The 18043-nt window shown below is 36.0% G+C and overlaps 1 protein-coding gene across 1 annotated transcript; it reads left to right on the forward strand.

Annotated features, from left to right (window-relative positions):
• The first annotated feature begins 10837 nt into the window (after nucleotides 1-10837).
• On the forward strand, nucleotides 10838-12729 carry LOC110767875 (cytochrome P450 71AU50-like). The gene is made up of 2 exons (XM_021971541.2): nucleotides 10838-11809; nucleotides 11935-12729. Exons 1-2 carry the CDS (start codon nucleotides 10943-10945, stop codon nucleotides 12547-12549), a joined length of 1482 nt encoding a protein of 493 aa, XP_021827233.1. The 5' UTR covers nucleotides 10838-10942; the 3' UTR covers nucleotides 12550-12729.
• Nucleotides 12730-18043: the final 5314 nt, after the last annotated feature.

Below are 18043 nucleotides of genomic sequence, written 5' to 3' on the forward strand. Positions count from 1 at the left end.
TGACTGCCTCCCTTACACTTTCCTTCAATTTGTCACCAAATTTCACTCTCTGCTGTTTCGGCAAATTAAAGAACTGAGTTGGGGAAACGCCAGCACCAACTCCTCTGACTCTCCCACCATGCTCGGGGGTTCCCAAAGCAAGAGTCAAGACATTATTGGTCCCGGAGACAGTTAGAGTGCCTTCGGAGACTTGCTTTTGCAAATCATCCTAAAAGAGAGAAAGAGAGATTGTTACAAACTGAGCAGGGTGTAAAACAGATAAATAAACCGACGTTGTAAATTATAAACAACGACGGTTTTCTTAAATTACTGACGTAGTATTAATTTAACACGTCGTTGTTTATAATTACAACGTCAGGAGATAAAAACCCGTCGTATATTCAAAATAAAACATATTAAAACATAAATCAAAGACCGTCGTAGTATTTAAAGTAAGACGGTGGACTATTGAACAAACAGACGTAGGACTTAATTTCATACGGCAGCACAAAATTACCGTCGTTGTATAAACATTCTAACGTCTAGATGAGATAAAATCGTCGTAAATTTTAATGAAGAAGTGAAAAAACTCGATTGAAATATGCATTTTTTTCCAGAAATTGTGCACCACAAATTTCAGTGAAATAGACAGAGAGAGGGAGAGTGTGTGCGTGAGTAAACTTAAAACAAAAATGCAGTTCATAGAGGAATTTAAGCCGTCGTATTAATTCTATCTAGACGTCTACTTTATTTAAAAACCGACGTCCTATTCATTTTTAAACGGCGGTAAATAAAACTCGTAGTGGTGTTTATTTTATAACGTCGCTTATTTAAACGTGCGACGTCTATACCAAAATAAAACACTTTGTTTTTCAAATTTAGAACAGAGTTAGTGAGACTTACGATTATTTTTCCCTTCTCTGCAACCTTTGGATCAGGGATGTTTCCTGTTTTATCTTCTCTTGCCTTCTTCCATAGAAGAGCTTGATCGATTTCTTCATCGGGCATGGTTTCTACCAATTGGTCCTCCAAACCAACATACCCTTTTCTAGACAACCTATGGTTGTATTCCAATTTCTCCCTCCTCTGTTTCTGCTCAGTATGCACAGCCTCAAAATCTGGGGATAACCTTGACGCTACAAAGGCATCCCATTGCAATTTCTCTATGAACTTATAAAGCTCATGGGGTTCTTTTAACTTCTCCTTGTCATGTGCGAATGGAAGGATATACTGCCTAGTTACGTTATACTTGAAATCCTTCCATTTTTTGACGGCAGACGACAAGACCATGTTCTTGCACCCATCCCCAATAACATAGGCCATTTGAACAGCTTCCCAAATATGCTCCTTCACGTCCATGGGCAATTGAGTCCATTTCTTGTCCACAAGAGGGACTCTGGTGGGTGCCAAAACACCAATATAAGACTGCATCTCAATAGCAGCCTTGCCATGTGGTCTGCCACTTTTATTGAACTCAACCACAGGCTTAATCTTCTGAATTTTCCTCTTCACAACACGGCTCATTGTGCTGATACCGCGGCCGGATTTTGGCTCCTCAACAAATATGGCTGTGCTCGAGTCTTTCTCGGAGGTTGAGGAAAATCTCATCCTCTTCGAGGGTTTGCTTTGAATTGATTTTTCTCCTTCCACTTGAGCCTTTGAAACCGATTTGGCTTCATCCCCTTGTGCCTTTGAAACTGATTTGGCTTCAATTAGTTGAGCATTTGAAACAGATTTGGCCTCTGACGCTTGAGCTTTCTTGTTTTGAGATTTCTAAACCATTTTTAATTAATCTGCAAGGAAAACAACGTCAGTTATTAAAAAGAAACGACGTAATAATAAAGAAACAACGTCCTAAAAATACAGTCGTGATATCTCAGTAGGACGACGGTTGTAAAACAACACCGTCGTCGTAAATAAAACACCACGATGGTAATACAAAAACAGCGACGTCCTATTAAACAGTCTCTCAGACCATGTATGGAAATAAGACGACGGTTTTATATCATTCATGACGTAAATGTGTATATACCACGTCGGTTATTCATGCTAAGAACCGATGTGGTTTAAAATTTACAACATCAAAAACAAAACGACTGTTCTTCTCCCACCAGACGACGGTTTAATCTTGTTTCCGATGTATTAATTGTCACACCATGATGGTTATTAACCACCGTCGTGCAGTTTGCATTCGGTCGAATTTAACTACCGTCGTGGTGTGTCCATTCTATCGTCGCAAACAAGATAGAACTGTCGTCTTTTGGCATCGTGAGAGTATGGACTAATGAATTTAATCAAAACCAGTGAAAGATTTCCTCAATTTGATAGAATCTTGTTTCCAGACAACGACGGCTTTCAAATGAAATGTAAAAAAAGGGAAGAGAGTGAGAAAAAACCTTTGGCGTGCAAAGAAAGTTTCCTTCCGACGTAGGAAAATGGTGATTTGGAGATGAAGACGAAGACGATGACGATGACGAGATTCAGACGATGATGCTGCTTTTGGGAAATGAGAGGGAAACTGAGATATTTTATCGGTGAGAGAAAACTGTAGAACATTAGGTCAGGTGACGAAAAGTTTATATATTTTCCCAGAGTTCAATACAACGACGTTTTTATTAAAAACCGCCCTAGTATTTAGTTATAATGACGGTAAATAAGTCAGAACTGACGTGGTTATCACTATGGCCAAACAACTTTTGGAATTCCGATGTGGTTATGACGGCGCTTGTTTATCTAAACTGACGTTGTACTTCGAAATTCAACGACTATGTATTTTAATAAACTGACGTGGTTACTTTGGGTTTCTGAAAACGACGTCGTTCTCTTTTTAATACACGACAAAAGTTTGTAATATACGACGTCGTTCTCTTTGCATAAGTGAAAAGGACGACGTTGATTTGTTAAATATGATGTCGCTATTTGTAATAGAACCGACGTGGATATTTACGATAATTTGTTTAAATATGATTTTTTCACTCGTTTTTGAACTCTTAGTTTTCAACTAGGGTTCCAACTTCTTCTTGCCCTTTGCTCTTTCTGAAAGCAAATGTTTTTAGTTGCATTTTCTGCAGAATGATTCCTCACAAGACCAAGCATGGTGAATTTCTTTGTATAAATTGTCTTTGGTTTGCAGAATGATTCCTCGCAAGACCAAGATGGTCATTCCTATTGATTTTGATTATCAGTAGAGATTTGCCTTTTAAATATTGCTCCTATTAAATATTGATCTGCAGGAGCTTGAAAACAAGAGGAAGGAGAGGGCCCAGCTTGCATATGAGAGGAAGAAACAGTTGAACAAGCTGAGGGTGAAGGCAGAAAAGAAACCACGAAGAGATTTGCCTTTTAAGACGAAAATGTTGTTGAGGATTGAGAATTAAATTTTGTTTTGTGTTAAGAAAGATATTACCAAAATAAAAGAAAAATTAATTAATTTTAAAAAGCAATAAAAATAAGACGGCGGTTTATAGAGAAGGCAGACGTATAAATAGAAAAAATACGACTTTAATTTGAACTTAGGACGTGGTAAATAAATACGACAGTAGTGTTGTATGTACCGTCGTAGTACACTCCAAAATAATAAGTTGATAAATTAGGGAGTTTCACTAAAACATCCAAAATGGGGGCTGAAATTATAAAAAAAACTCAACACCCAAAACACTTTATAAACACACCCAAAACCCATCATTACACACACTCAAAACCCATTTATAAACACACACAAAAAATATACAATTGTTGATTTTGGGTGTGTTTCTATGTTTAAATAGTGTTTGGGTTTTTTTTATAAATACATGTCTAGGATTGGGTTTATTTATAAATTTGTAATAAATTAATCTATCGCGTCATGGTACATTGTTTAACACGTCGTTTTTTGTAATATACCGACGTGGATTCCATTATATTATACGACGTGGATTCCATTCAATTATACGACGTGGATTCCATTAAAGAATAACCGACGTGGTCTTGTACAATTAGACGGCGGTATGTGTATAAGGACCGCCGTGGGTTTTAAAGATTTATTGTATAAATTTGATGCTTTCTTTCAGTTTCAGTTTTCATTTAGGGTTCCAAGTTCTTCTTCTCTCATCACTCTCTCTCACATCTCAAAGACAATAATTTGGATGTTAATGATGTATGCGTTTTGGTGTATCTCAAAGACACAAAAACGCACACATCATTAACTTTTCAAAACATTGTCTTTCTCAAAGTTTGCCGTGGTCAGTTCAGTTCTGGTTTCTTTTTGAATTTTGTGTATTTCTCACTTTGGTGGTTCGATTATGATCAGGATCCAAAGATCTCAATGGTAAGACCTCTTGGGATCTCATTTTAATTTTCGTAGGCTAACAAAATTAAAAAATAATTAAATCTTAAAAAGAAATAAATATTAAGACGACGGTTTACAGAGAAGGCACCGTCGTAGTATACAGACGTGGATTCCATAATATTATACGACGCGGACAAAGAACAGTTGGTCGAGTTTAGTTAGGAGTTAACACGGCAGGTTTTTTGGTGAACTATCGTCTTTATTTTCTACGTCGGTGGATTCATACTTGCTGTCGTTGTTTTTTGGTCATATTTTAACTCTGAAGAAAACCTTTTTAATAAGACGACGCTTTTTTATTTGTGTGCGTTGTTTTTAAAAAATATTCAACAATACCTCCATTTTTTAGTTGTTTAAGGCACTTATACACGACGGTTTTTTTGTTACCGTCGTCTTTTTAAACACAACGACAGTTTTATATTCTGCTGTCGTCTTTTTCTGGTTGTCTTTTTCACTTTTTGTAGTAGTGTCTAAGCATAACTTGTACCATTGGCAACAAACTATCAAAAAATAATCTTCGTCGAAATTTTATTAATCTTAGTAATTCTCTTCTCTTTTAAAAGAATGAAAGTTTTTACTACACAATGGGAAAAACATGATTGAACCCATGAAATAGATTATCAAACATTCATCAATTAATTAAAAAGAAAACTACAAATTCCATTTGAACAAAAACTATAAATTCACATTAAAGCAAGTTTGGATCAAACTAACAAAGATTACACACTCATATTAAAAGTTTTCTCCCTAGCCTTAGCTAGGGAGTTAGTTTCCCATAAAATAAAACTAAAACAGAAATTTAGAACTAGAAGAATTGGAGGAAGGAGAGAGAGCTCAAGAGAAGATTGTGAGCTTGGTATGTTTTGAAGCTTGAAGACTTCTCTATTTATAGAGCTAAGAGGGAGGAACATCATGATGAATTCCAACACCACCTTTCCTATTTTAATACAATCCATAACTGCCACTTCATCTTGTCTATGTTGGTGAGGTTGCCATAATTCCATTGTTGAATTCTTTTCTATTCTTTTCCCTTTTCTTGTGGCTTTCATCATCTTTTTAGTCAAGTGACATTGAATTGGAGCATCTTTGGAGTGGATGACATCTCACAAGCATGTGAATTTAATTGATTCTTTCTTGCTTCCATCCCATTTGCATGTGTTAATTGCTTGGATGCTTCACTTTGTTGGTTGTACTCCATTTCTTCTTCATCTTTATTTATACAATTCATTCTTTTGAAGGGGACATTTCTAGTTATGCATGTGTTTTGAGTTTGGGAGTGAGAATATTAGAGATGGGTGTGAAGATATATGAATTGATTGATTATTGTAATGTATCACATTAGTTATGCATTTAATTGCATGACATTAATTAATAGCTCTGTATATCATTTTAATTCTGATCACATTTTCATTATGCAGGTTCTGGGCACGACAAATCAAAATTTTAAAATAATGGCTTAAAGGTGGGAAATACGATGGTCTAGTTAAAAAACTGGAAAAACAGACATCTAAAATAAAACCAACGTCGTATTTTTACAAACATTGTGGAAAGAAAATGCAATCGTACAGAAATAAACACTGCCATCTAAAAAGGAAAATACATCGGTTTATTAAAATAAATCATATCGGTAATAATAAACATCATCGACGGCCTACTAAACAACGCACGACGTATATTTCCATAAAATCCACAGCCTTTATTTTATATAAACCGACGTTCAAATTATAATCCATGTCGTTTCTTTTCCTGTCCACGACTTCAATATTATTTTTAACGTCATCCATTAAAAAAAGGTGTCGTGGATGGCATTTTTTACGGCAGTATTAAGTAAAATTGTGTCATTTTAAAATATCCAGATGTCTGCTTTTTAGAAAAAGCGACGTCTAACACTGTCAAAGAGACTTCTTTATACAATTTACATGACGAATATCGTAAGAGATGGACGTGGAATATGTTTAACAAGGCGTTTTTCTCTCCAGTCCGACGTGGATAATCATATAATCGACGTTTTTTTACCTATATGTCGTGGTTAATACATTTTACGTCAGTTTGTGTGTGATTAATGACATGTAATATGATTTAAACGGCTGTTCTTTTGTATATACGTTGTTTTTTAAAAGTTATACGTCGGTTTGTTTATTTAGTTAATGTAGTATATGTTAACCACGACAGTTTCTAGTTTATACAAATCTTTATTTCTCCAATTTGCGACGTGGATAATTATCTGTACGGTGGTTTCTTTGTGAATATTGACATTTAATATTCTTGAAACGTCTGTTCTTTTGTGTTTACATCGTCTTTCTTTAGTTACACGTCGGTTTGTTTATTTATTCAACGTAATATAAGTTAACCACGACGGTTTCTAAGTATTTCTTCAATTAGGGACGTGAATAATTATCTTTACGTCCATTCCTGTGTGATTATTGACATGTAATCCGCTTTAAAAGGGCGCTCTATTGTGTATGCGTCGTCGTTTATAATTTAGACGGCGGTTTTTTTTATTTATTTAACGTAGTATACGTTAACCATGACGGTTTCTAGGTTATACAAGTCGTATTCCTTCAATTAGGGATGTGGATAATTAGTTTTACGGCGGTTTGTGTTTTGTTCTTGACATATAATATTCTTTATACGTCTAATTTTTAATAAAACCGTCGTCTAATATTGTACAAGGTTTCATTTTACAATATAAATAATAGGGTTTAGACGTCGGTTGGTTATATTTTGTGATGTTGAAGGATTTAACGACGTTGGTTATTATCCGTCGTTGTTTTATATATCAAAAGATGGCAGTCAATTTCACGATGGTTTGAAAATTTTCTAGACGACGGGAATTTTCTAGACGACGATGAATTCCCGTCGTCTATTTCAATTTTTGTAGTAGTGAAAGACTTTGTTGGATGTCATGGTGGGCTCCATGGGATCCAAAGAATTTGAATATCTCGAATCGAACGCCCTCATATCAAAGCAGTAATAATGGTTAGTATACACAAAAACTTAAACATATTGGCATGGTGGTATTAAACACCAAATCCTTGCATCATTTTAATTATTTGTCCTTTTATTCTAGCATTGCTCGAAGTAAAACGAAACCGTTTCTTGTGAGAAAATTTAACATGTCGAGGTTTAAGATTTGTGAATATGAACCATTAATTAGGTGGAATTTTGTTTCAATTGATATGTTATACATGTCCCTTTTGTTATTTATCGTGCGTATATAGTTTTATCTGTGCCTGTTACACCACTTAATGTAAAAAATTGGCAAATTTCTTTGCAGGACATGTTGGTGGCCTCCATGGACACGTCATCAACAACGGTGGACTGGGCACTGTTCGAGCTCATGAGGCATCCAAAAGCAATGAAAAAAGTCCAAAAGGAGCTAGAAGATGTTGTTGGATTTGGAGAGAATGGTAGAGGAATCAGACTTGGAGAAATTGGACTACTTGAGCATGGTAGTGAAGGAAACCCTGAGGCTACACCCAGTTGAGCCATTGTTGGTTCCTCATGCAGCCACTGAAGACTGCACCGTCAATGGCTACCACATACCCAAAAAATCACGCGTTATCATAAACGCTTGGGCAATAGGGAGAGACCCGAGTGCTTGGACCGATGCAGAGGAGTTCATACCAGAAAGATTTGAGGGTAGCGACGTTGATGTTAGAGGAAATCACTTTCAGCTTATCCCATTTGGCTCTGGCTGAAGACGTTGCCCAGGAATTCAGTTAGGGCTCACTGTGGTCCAGTTAATGTTGGCACAACTTGTCCATTGTTTTGATTTGGAACTTCCAAATAACATGTTGCCAGAAGAATTGGACATGAGTGAGGCATTTGGCATTACGGTGGCAAGGGCCCAACATCTAACCGCTATTTTTTCTTATCGACTTCACAAATGATCATAATATGTCTGCAATGCCTCATTTTGTACTTTTAATATTTTGTTGTATGGTTTCTATTTTTCTACTATATACACTCTTGTAATGCGTTACATTTGTTTTCTTCACCTGAAGAAAATTATAAAACAAAATTGAATAAATTAATAAAATCGCGTTACGTACTTAAGTTGAGGGTCTCTTTCTCCTTTGGTTTACAACTTGGATAGATTTCTTGAAACAAGATACAAATAAGCAGACTATATTTTGTAAACATCAGGCACCCCATGTCCCAATCTTTATCTGTAGATATGACAAATTCCTGCAGTTGCTGTAGGCAAGCTGACTGAAAGAGCAACACAAATCACCATGTCTATTATACCAAGGCTTTATAGTTACTTGTCAAGCGCATGAGTGTTGGTCGAGGGACATGTGTTGATTTTGTAACTAATGTATAGTAAAAATGACTTGATATTAGCCATTTTCAATGCTGGCTTATCAAAGACTTGTTAGTTCCTGTTAGTTGAAGGGAGAAGAGAGGCTTAGAGAATAGTTGATTTATTTAGGACAATATTCTTTATGTGGAATAGAAAGCTTTTTTGAAAGGGTAACAAGATTATTTTATTTTATTGATTGAAATAAGAAGGGTACAAGGCTTTAGAATTGGTTGGATACAAGGGTTGGCTAAAGGGAGGAGTTAGGCAGCTATAGATTTCAAGTTTTCCTTGAATAAATACATATGTGCTGCTAATAGCTATATATAGGAGTGCTATGTCGGCAGCATACTTTGGAAAAGTTGGTTTGACTTTTCCAAAGTTGTTTTTAGCCACAATTTTTCACTAATAGCTATATATAGGAGGGAAAATGCTAGAGGCACCAATTTTGGGCACCAACTTGCTCACCAACTCTCTAATAGAGCGTGGGACCCGTTGTATTGGCGGGCTCCACCTCTATTAGAGAGTTGGTGAGCAAGTTGGTGCCCAAAGTTGGTGCCTCTAGCACCACCCATATAGGAGTGCTATGTCGGCAGCATACTTTGGAAAAGTTAGTTTGACTTTTCCAAAGTTGTTTTTAGCCACAATTTTTCACATGATTCTAGATTTATCTAGTTATAGTTAATAGATATTTCTAACTTCTACTTTCTCTCAATCTTGATTTTTCTAGATTATTCAAGACATTTCTATATTATTCTAGTACAAATGTGTATTACTTTTTAACAATTCCCTTTCTCTGTTTTGTTTTTTCTTTTTCTTTTTATGTTAGCTAGACCAGCTGTAGGTCGGCTGCATTAATGAGGTTGATTGAATTAAGGGGTCGTTTGGTTCATGGGAAAGGAGGCATAGGAATGGGAATTCAATTGCTTTCCCATGTTTAGTAAGTCCGGGAATGGGAAACGGATTCCTGGCACATGGGAAAGTAGGGGGGAAAATGATGCCCCCCTCTTAACTTGGGTTTTGCTTTCCCTCCTCATGGGAAAGTTTGGGAAAATGTGTCAACATTCAATGCACAATTTTCATGACTATTTTGTCCCTATGAACAATTTATAATTACAACGTATAATTAAATGCATTCTTTTTTTTATTTGATTTAATATGGGTATAATTGGAAAATTATACAAATTTTGTTTTTCATTCCTACTCAAAACAAACATGGGAAAGGAAACAAAGTGAAATCTCCCGATTACTTTCCCAACATTACCAAACGTGGGAAATGAATCTTTCATTCCCATTCCTTGGGAAATGACATGGGAATTGATTTCCCCTCAAATCCATTCCGTGAACCAAACGGGGCCTAATGAGTTTGGCTCTACTTTGGGAGGCTGCTGCAATCTCCAGGATTAGGGGCTCAAGGATTTGGAGCTCAAGACCAGCTGCAATCTACCTACTTGTAATTAATATTGAGCTTGGTTAGCAAGCCTACTTCTTGTATAAATTTTTGCTGTAATTAATATTGAGCTTGGTCTAGCAGTATACTGTATTGCTGAATGTAGTTACACAATGAACAAATCAAATGTCTTTATAGCAACTTTCCAGAAGAGAATTGAATTCATGAATAGGACCAGCTGAGGTCTGTGCTAGCTATTGCATGCTGGCATGTACGATTCAATTCTGATGCTTCATTTGAAATGGTGCCTTAGGATACTTTATGAATGGTTGTAGATCAAGAAGCTTGTGATTTTCCTACAAAAAGTATGGCCGATTTGAAGAGCCCACATACAATATTCTAGGTGTTGGATCTTAATTTCTCTATACACAAATCATAATTTAACAAGAAAGATGATTTTCTACACATATATATTTTTGGAAGCCTTCACTTGTAGGGAAGTTCCCCAACAAGAATCTTCACCGGCTAGCTATGGCCAACCCTAACATTTGAGTGGACCATGACCGAAAATTAAAATGAGGTTATTCTAATATAGTCGCTCTCCAATGGCCCACTCTTCGAAACTCAGAGGTGGTGACGTTTTCAATTGGACCTAAAAGGGAGGGAGAGTGATCAACAAGTAAAGAAAAAATAAATAAAAGAATTATACTCACTTCTGTGGAACAATAAATGCCGCTTACTCTTGCTGACATGAAAGAACGAAGAAAATCGTCTTACTTGCGCACCAAGAGACATGTGTCCATTCAGAGGATTAAGCTTTTACTATAAAGGGGAGAAAAGTAAGGAACACAAAGACACAAAAGTAAGACCTTTTCCAAAAGTTATAGAAGAGATCTCTCTCTCTCTCCTAGCTCAACCATTTGAGATCATCCCCAAGGAGCTAGCAATGGTTTGGATTTGGGCAACAATTGGGTTGCTTGCCCTTGTTCATATCCTGCAAGCATGGTGGAAGAACAAGAGGTTACCTCCTGGTCCAAGAGGGTTCCCCATTTTTGGAAGCCTTCACTTGCTAGGGGAGTTTCCTAACAAGGATCTTCATCGGCTAGCCCGAAAGTACGGCGACATCATGTACATGCGCTTAGGCCTTATGCCTACCATTGTTGTCTCATCTCCGAAAGCTGCCGAGCTGTTCCTCAAAACACACGACCTTGCGTTTGCTAGCAGGCCACCCCATGAAGGTGCAAAGCACATCAATTTTGGGCAGAGGAACTTGAGCTTTGCCGAATATGGTCCGTATTGGAAAGACATCCGAAAGATGTGCACCCTTGAGTTGCTCAGCAACCAAAAAATAAACTCCTTCAAGTCCATGCGGATAGAAGAGGTTGCTCTATGTGTTGAGGCTATTCGTACCGCTGCAAATAGTGGAAGTATTGCTGTTGATCTGAGTGACAAGGTCTTGTGTCTCAGCGCGGACATGAGCTGCCGGATGGTGTTTGGGAAGAAGTACATGGATGAGGAGTTTGATGCGAGGGGGTTGAAGGCTGTGGTCAAAGAGGGCTCACAACTATTGTCTGCCCCTAACTTGGGCAATTACATTCCTTTTATTGCTCCCCTTGACCTCCAAGGGTTTACAAAGCGCATGAAGTCTGTTAACAAGGCTTTTGATACCTTATTTGAGAAGATCATTGAGGAGCATCTTCAATCTAACGATGAAGAAAAAACTAAGGACTTCGTTGATGTCATGGTGAGCTTCATGGGATCTGAAGAATCTCAATACCATATCGAACGCCCCCATATCAAAGCCATAATATTGGTGAGTGCACATAAAAATTTAAAGCTTGTTTGGTGTTCTATTTGAATCCAAATTTTAAACTTTTAAACAGAATTTGAGTCCAAATTTTACACTACTTCATGTAAACAATGCGAATTTCTTTGCAGGACATGCTAGCGGCCTCCATGGACACATCATCAGCAACGATTGAGTGGGCACTCTCCGAACTCATGAGGCATCCGAAAGCGATGAATAAAGTCCAAAAAGAGCTAGAAAATGTTGTTGGATTGGACAGAATGGTGGAGGAATCAGACTTGGAGAAATTGGAGTACTTGAACATGGTATTGAAGGAAACCTTGAGGCTACATCCAGTGGCACCATTGTTGCTTCCTCATGCAGCCATTAAAGATTGCACTGTCAATGGCTACCACATACCCAAAAAATCGCATGTTATCATAAATGCGTGGGCAATCGGGAGAGACCCGAGTGCTTGGACAGATGCAGAGGAGTTCATACCAGAAAGATTTGAGGGTAGCAACATTGATGTTAGAGGAAATCACTTTGAGCTTATCCCATTCAGCTCCGGCCGAAGACGTTGCCCTGGAATGCATCTAGGGCTTACTGTGGTCCAGATAGTGTTGGCACAACTTGTGCATTGTTTTAATTGGGAGCTTCCAGATAGCATGTTGCCAGAAGAGTTGGACATGACTGAGATGTTTGGCCTTACGGTATCAAGGGCCAAGCATCTACTCGCTATTCCTTCCTATCGCCTTCACAAATGATCATAATCTGTCTGCAATGTCTCTACTCGTAATATTTTGTCGACTATACGTATTTTTTGTTTTTCTACAATGTATCACTCTTGTAGCGTGTCATTTGTCTGTGTACGCCTATATGTACGTATTTTCTATTTTGTACTTGTAATATTAAATAAAATGTGTTAATCATTTAAGTTGAGGGTCTCTTTCTCCTTTTGTTTACAACCTGGATAGATTCTTGAAACCAAAACGAAATTAGCAGACAATTTTTCGTTCTATATTTGCGTATGTGTGAACCAAGAGGCCCAAAAGCAAAAAATAACCCATCTCATGTCCAAGAAGACAGCTGGGGCCAGAAAAGATAAGCCCAGATTTTGTACACTTCAGGCATCCCATGTCCAATTCTTTCTATGTAGATAAGACAAATTCGTGCAATTGCTGTTCCTTTTGCTGCAGGCAAGCTGCCCTTCCAATGACTCAGAGGGTTGGCAACGGGTCGGTTTGGGGTCAAGTATGGCAATACCATCTCTATTCCCGACCTTATTCTCGGTGAAATTTTTTTGGGGAATCTCTGTCTCCATCGGGGGCAACCTCCCAAGCCCCGAATCCCCAATTTTTTTAAAATATATATATATTTATCCTACATCATAACACTTAAATTTCATCTTTCATTATCATTCAACTCAATTACATTCAATTGAATTATAAAATTCAACTCAACAACTCAAAATAATCTTAATTCAATTTGGTAAAACAAAATAAATATTATATTAAATCATAATCTTACATGGGTATATTATATTATATATTATATATACACGTTATTATCGTACAGATGTTATTGTAAATAGGCAGGAAAATAGGGAGGGGTAATACAAAATACATGGTGTCCGCACGATAATACGTTCGGATATCTGCATAGGAAAAAAATTTCTAATATATATATTGCTCATCGGAGGTATGGGGATTGGGATAACAATAACATCCCCGACCCATTCTCAACCGGGAATTTTTCAAATTTGGAGATCCCCGTACTTGCCTCTGAATTTCTCCCGAAATCTTCCCTCATTAGGGGTCCGAGACTTGATGAGGACCTAACCCGGTGGGGATTTATGCCATGGAAACTCAAAGAGCAACTCAAGTCGCCATGTCTATATAGTTAACCAAGGCAAGTAGGATATCCTTTTCTATCCATATGAAGAAATGTTCTTTTGTATTTATTTATTAATAAAGTATTGTTGGATAAGTTACGGGACTATTTTTTTTATATAATGGTTTTGTTATTACTCCGGATTAAGTGAATGTTCATTTTGTGACAAGTTTAATTTTAAAAATACATGAAACTTGATTTTTGGTTCTTAACTCAAAATACGCGTGAGTCAACCGAAACACGATATTTAAAAAAAAAAAAAAAACCAAAACATGATATACGGTTATAAATGAGTTGGAATAGGGTTAATTTCTTCAGTACTATGAATGAAAGGGGTTGGTACTGACACACTACTACAAAAAGGGCAAAAGACGACCAGAAAAAGACGACGGAAGAACAAAAAACCGTCGTTGTTTTTAAAAAGACGACGGTAACAAAAGACCGTCGTGGATAAGTGACTTAAACAACTAAAAAATGGAGATACTGTTGAGAATTTTTTTATAACGACGCACACAAATAAAAAAGCGTCGTCTTATTAAAAAGCTTTTCTTCATAGTTAAAATCGGACCAAAAAACAACGACAGCAGGTATGACAAGCGTCGTCTTTTAAAAATCAAGTGTCCTTTTTTTGGTAAAGACATGGTTGTTTTGAAAGAACTGGCGTCTATTATATGTAAAGACGATGGTTTTTTTATAAAAGGGTCGTCTATTATATGTAAAGACGACCCTTTTTATGAAAAGGGTCGTCTATTGTATGTAAAGACGACGTTTTTTTTATAAAAGGGTCGTCTATTATATGTAAAGACGACGGTTTTTTTTATAAAAAGGGTCGTCTATTATTAAGTAAAGACGACGGTTTTTTATAAAAAGGGTCGTCTATTATATGTAAAGACGACCCTTTTTATGAAAAGGGTCGTCTATTGTATGTAAAGACGACGGTTTTTTTTATAAAAGGGTCGTCTATTATATGTAAAGACGACGGTTTTTTTTATAAAAAGGGTCGTCTATTATTAAGTAAAGACGACGGTTTTTATAAAAAGGGTCGTCTATTATTAAGTAAAGACGACGGTTTTTTATAAAAAGGGTCGTCTATTATATGTAAAGACGACGGTTTTTTTATAAAGGGGTCGTCTATTATATGTAAAGACGACGGTTTTTTTTATAAAAAGGGTCTTCTATTATTAAGTAAAGACGACCCTTGTTATATGAAAATGGTCGTCTATTATGAATTAAAGACGACCCTTTTCATATAAAAAGGGTTGTCTATTATGTAAAGACGACGGTTTTTTTATAAAAAGGGTCGTCTATTATTAAGTAAAGACGACACTTTTTATATGAAAAAGGTCGTCTATTATGAAGTAAAGACGACACTTTTCATATAAAAGGGTCGTCTATTATATGTAAAGACGACGGTTTTTTATAAAAAGGGTCGTCTATTATTAAGTAAAGACGACCTTTTTTATATGAAAAGGGTCGTCTATTATGAAGTAAAGATGACGGTTTTTTAAAAAAGGGTCGTCTATTATATGTAAAGATGACGGTTTGTTTTTAAAAAGGGTCATCTATTGTGAAGTAAAGATAACGGTTTTTTAAAAACAAGATTTAACGGTTATTTCAACTCTAATTTTGATGATTTTTTACAGCTACACTCCTTGACCCTATATGAATACAATGACTACATTCGATCGTCAATTTAAAATATTTACACTAGTGGATACCACAAATTCTTATGTTATGTTTAATGAAAGTATAAATAAACTCTTAATTGTTAGTGAATATATTGTTTTGATGGCATACGCATTCTACGAAACTAGTTTCAACGATCCAACCGTCAAACTTGTTTGTTTACACATCGTGATCATATACGCCAAAAATCGGGAAAAAAAATAAAGCAAAGATCAAGTAACGGGACAAAACATTTCGACGGTTATAAACAAAAAATCAAGATTTAACGGTTATTTCAATTCTGATTTTGATAATTTTTTACAGCTACACTCCTTGACCCTATATGAATACAATGACTGCATTCGATCATCAATTTAAAATATTTACACTAGTGGATACCACAAAATCTTATGTTATATTTAATGAAAGTATAAATAAACTCTTAATTGTTAGTGAATATATTGTTTTGATGGCATACGCATTCTATGAAACTAGTTTCAACGATCCAACCGTCAAACTTGTTTGTTTACACATCGTGATCATATACGCCAAAAATCGGGCAAAAAAAATAAATCAGAGATCAAGTAATGGGACAAAACATTTCGACGGTTATAAACGAAAAATCAAGATTTAACGGTTATTTTAACTCCGATTTTGATGATTTTTTACAGCTACACTCCTTGACCCTATATGAATACAATGACTGCATTCGATCATCAATTTAAAATATTTACACTAGTGGAAACCACAAAATCTTATGTTATATTTAATGAAAGTATAAATAAACTCTTAATTGTTAGTGAATATATTGTTTTGATGGCATATGCATTCTACGAAACTAGTTTCAACGATCCAACCCTCAAACTTGTTTGTTTACACATCGTGATCATATACGCCAAAAATCGGGAAAAAAAATAAATCAGAGATCAAGTAACGGGACAAAACATTTCGACGGTTATAAACGAAAAATTAAGATTTAACGGTTATTTTAACTCCGATTTTGATGATTTTTTTACAGCTACACTCCTTGACCCTATATGAATACAATGACTCAATTTGATCTTCAATTTAAAATATTTACACTAGTGGATACCACAAAATCTTATGTTGTATTTAATGAAAGTATAAATAAAAAGGGTCGTCTATTATATGTAAAGACGACGGTTTTGTTATAAAAAGGGTCGTCTATTATATGTAAAGACGACGGTTTTTTTTATAAAAAGGGTCGTCTATTATATGTAAAGACGACGGTTTTTTTATGAAAGGGTCGTCTATTATATGTAAAGACGACGGTTTTTTTATGAAAGGGTCGTCTATTATATGTAAAGACGAAGGTTTTTTTTATGAAAGGGTCGTCTATTATATGTAAAGACGACGGTTTTTTTATAAAGGGGTCGTCTATTATATGTAAAGACGACGGTTTTTTTATAAAAAGGGTCGTCTATTATATGTAAAGACGACGGTTTTTTTTATAAAGGGGTCGTCTATTATATATAAAGACGACGGTTTTTTTATAAAAAGGGTCGTCTATTATTAAGTAAAGACGACGGTTTTTGATAAAAATGGTCGTCTTTTAAAACACGCGAAAAAATGGCCGCTTAAGTGAATTTGCGCTCGACAAATTTTCAAATTTTCACCCGTCTTTGAAAACCTTATCTCTCATTAACAAGCGTCGTCTTTTAAAACACGCTAAAAAAAGGCTACTTAAGTGAATTCGCGCTCGACAAATTTTCAGAATTTCCTCCGTGTCTGAAAACCTTATCTCTCCCTCCTTGAAACCCTCCTGCACTCTCTAAAACACCATCATGAAACTCTCTACAAAATCATCAAAAAATCGATATCAATGAAGGAGTTGAGAGATTGAGGTCTTCGCAGATCCATAAGATGTAGAGGGAGGTTCTGTATTTGAGAATCAAAGCTGGTTGAAAGGTTTGATTTGAAAGATCTCGACCTTCACTTTCTTCAAAGAAGATCTCGCTCTCAGGCACTCAACTCGCTCATCAAACTCAGCGACTAGATCTAGAAAGACTTATGGAAATCGATCTATATATATATATATATATATATGTTTGTTCATGTATTGTGCTAATTTCGTGGGATTTAAGTGAGTTTCTCATTTGGGTTTTTTATAAATATGCACAGCCGTCCCACAAGGCCTTCGTAATCAAGAAGAAGCTGACGAAGAAGATGAGGCAAAACATACCCATCCCTCACTAGATCCGTTTGTTTTTGGACCGACAACATCATCAGGTCCAAAATACTTTTTGTTTTTGTTGTTTACTTTAATTATTTTGGAATTTCATTGTTAATTTTCTGAATCTCTGATTTTTCATTTGTTATGGTGCCACCACATGAACAGGTTATGGTGCCACCACAAGAACAGGTACTTTGCCAATTATGCCAATTGTGTTCTGCTGTCATTCTAGAGCTGCATAGATCTTTTTGCTAAGGTTAGGTTACTGCTAAACAAGTTTATGTTTAAGAGTATTGGGGTCTCTTTCGTGCAGGTCTTTCCTTTTTCGACACCAACAACTTGGAAAATGTGCAAGAAGGCAGAGCTAAGTCAACCCAAGAACAAATTGATGAAGTTAAAATCAAATTAGTAGAATTTGTGAGCTCCGTTATTTCTAATTATAGGTAGGAAGTATGTATGTAATAGAATAAAGATTGGTTGACTATGTAATAACTATTGACTCTTCAAAA

This window comes from Prunus avium, chromosome 4, assembly GCF_965620075.1.
Source record: "Prunus avium chromosome 4, drPruAviu1.hap1.1, whole genome shotgun sequence".
NCBI lineage: Eukaryota > Viridiplantae > Streptophyta > Magnoliopsida > Rosales > Rosaceae > Prunus > Prunus avium.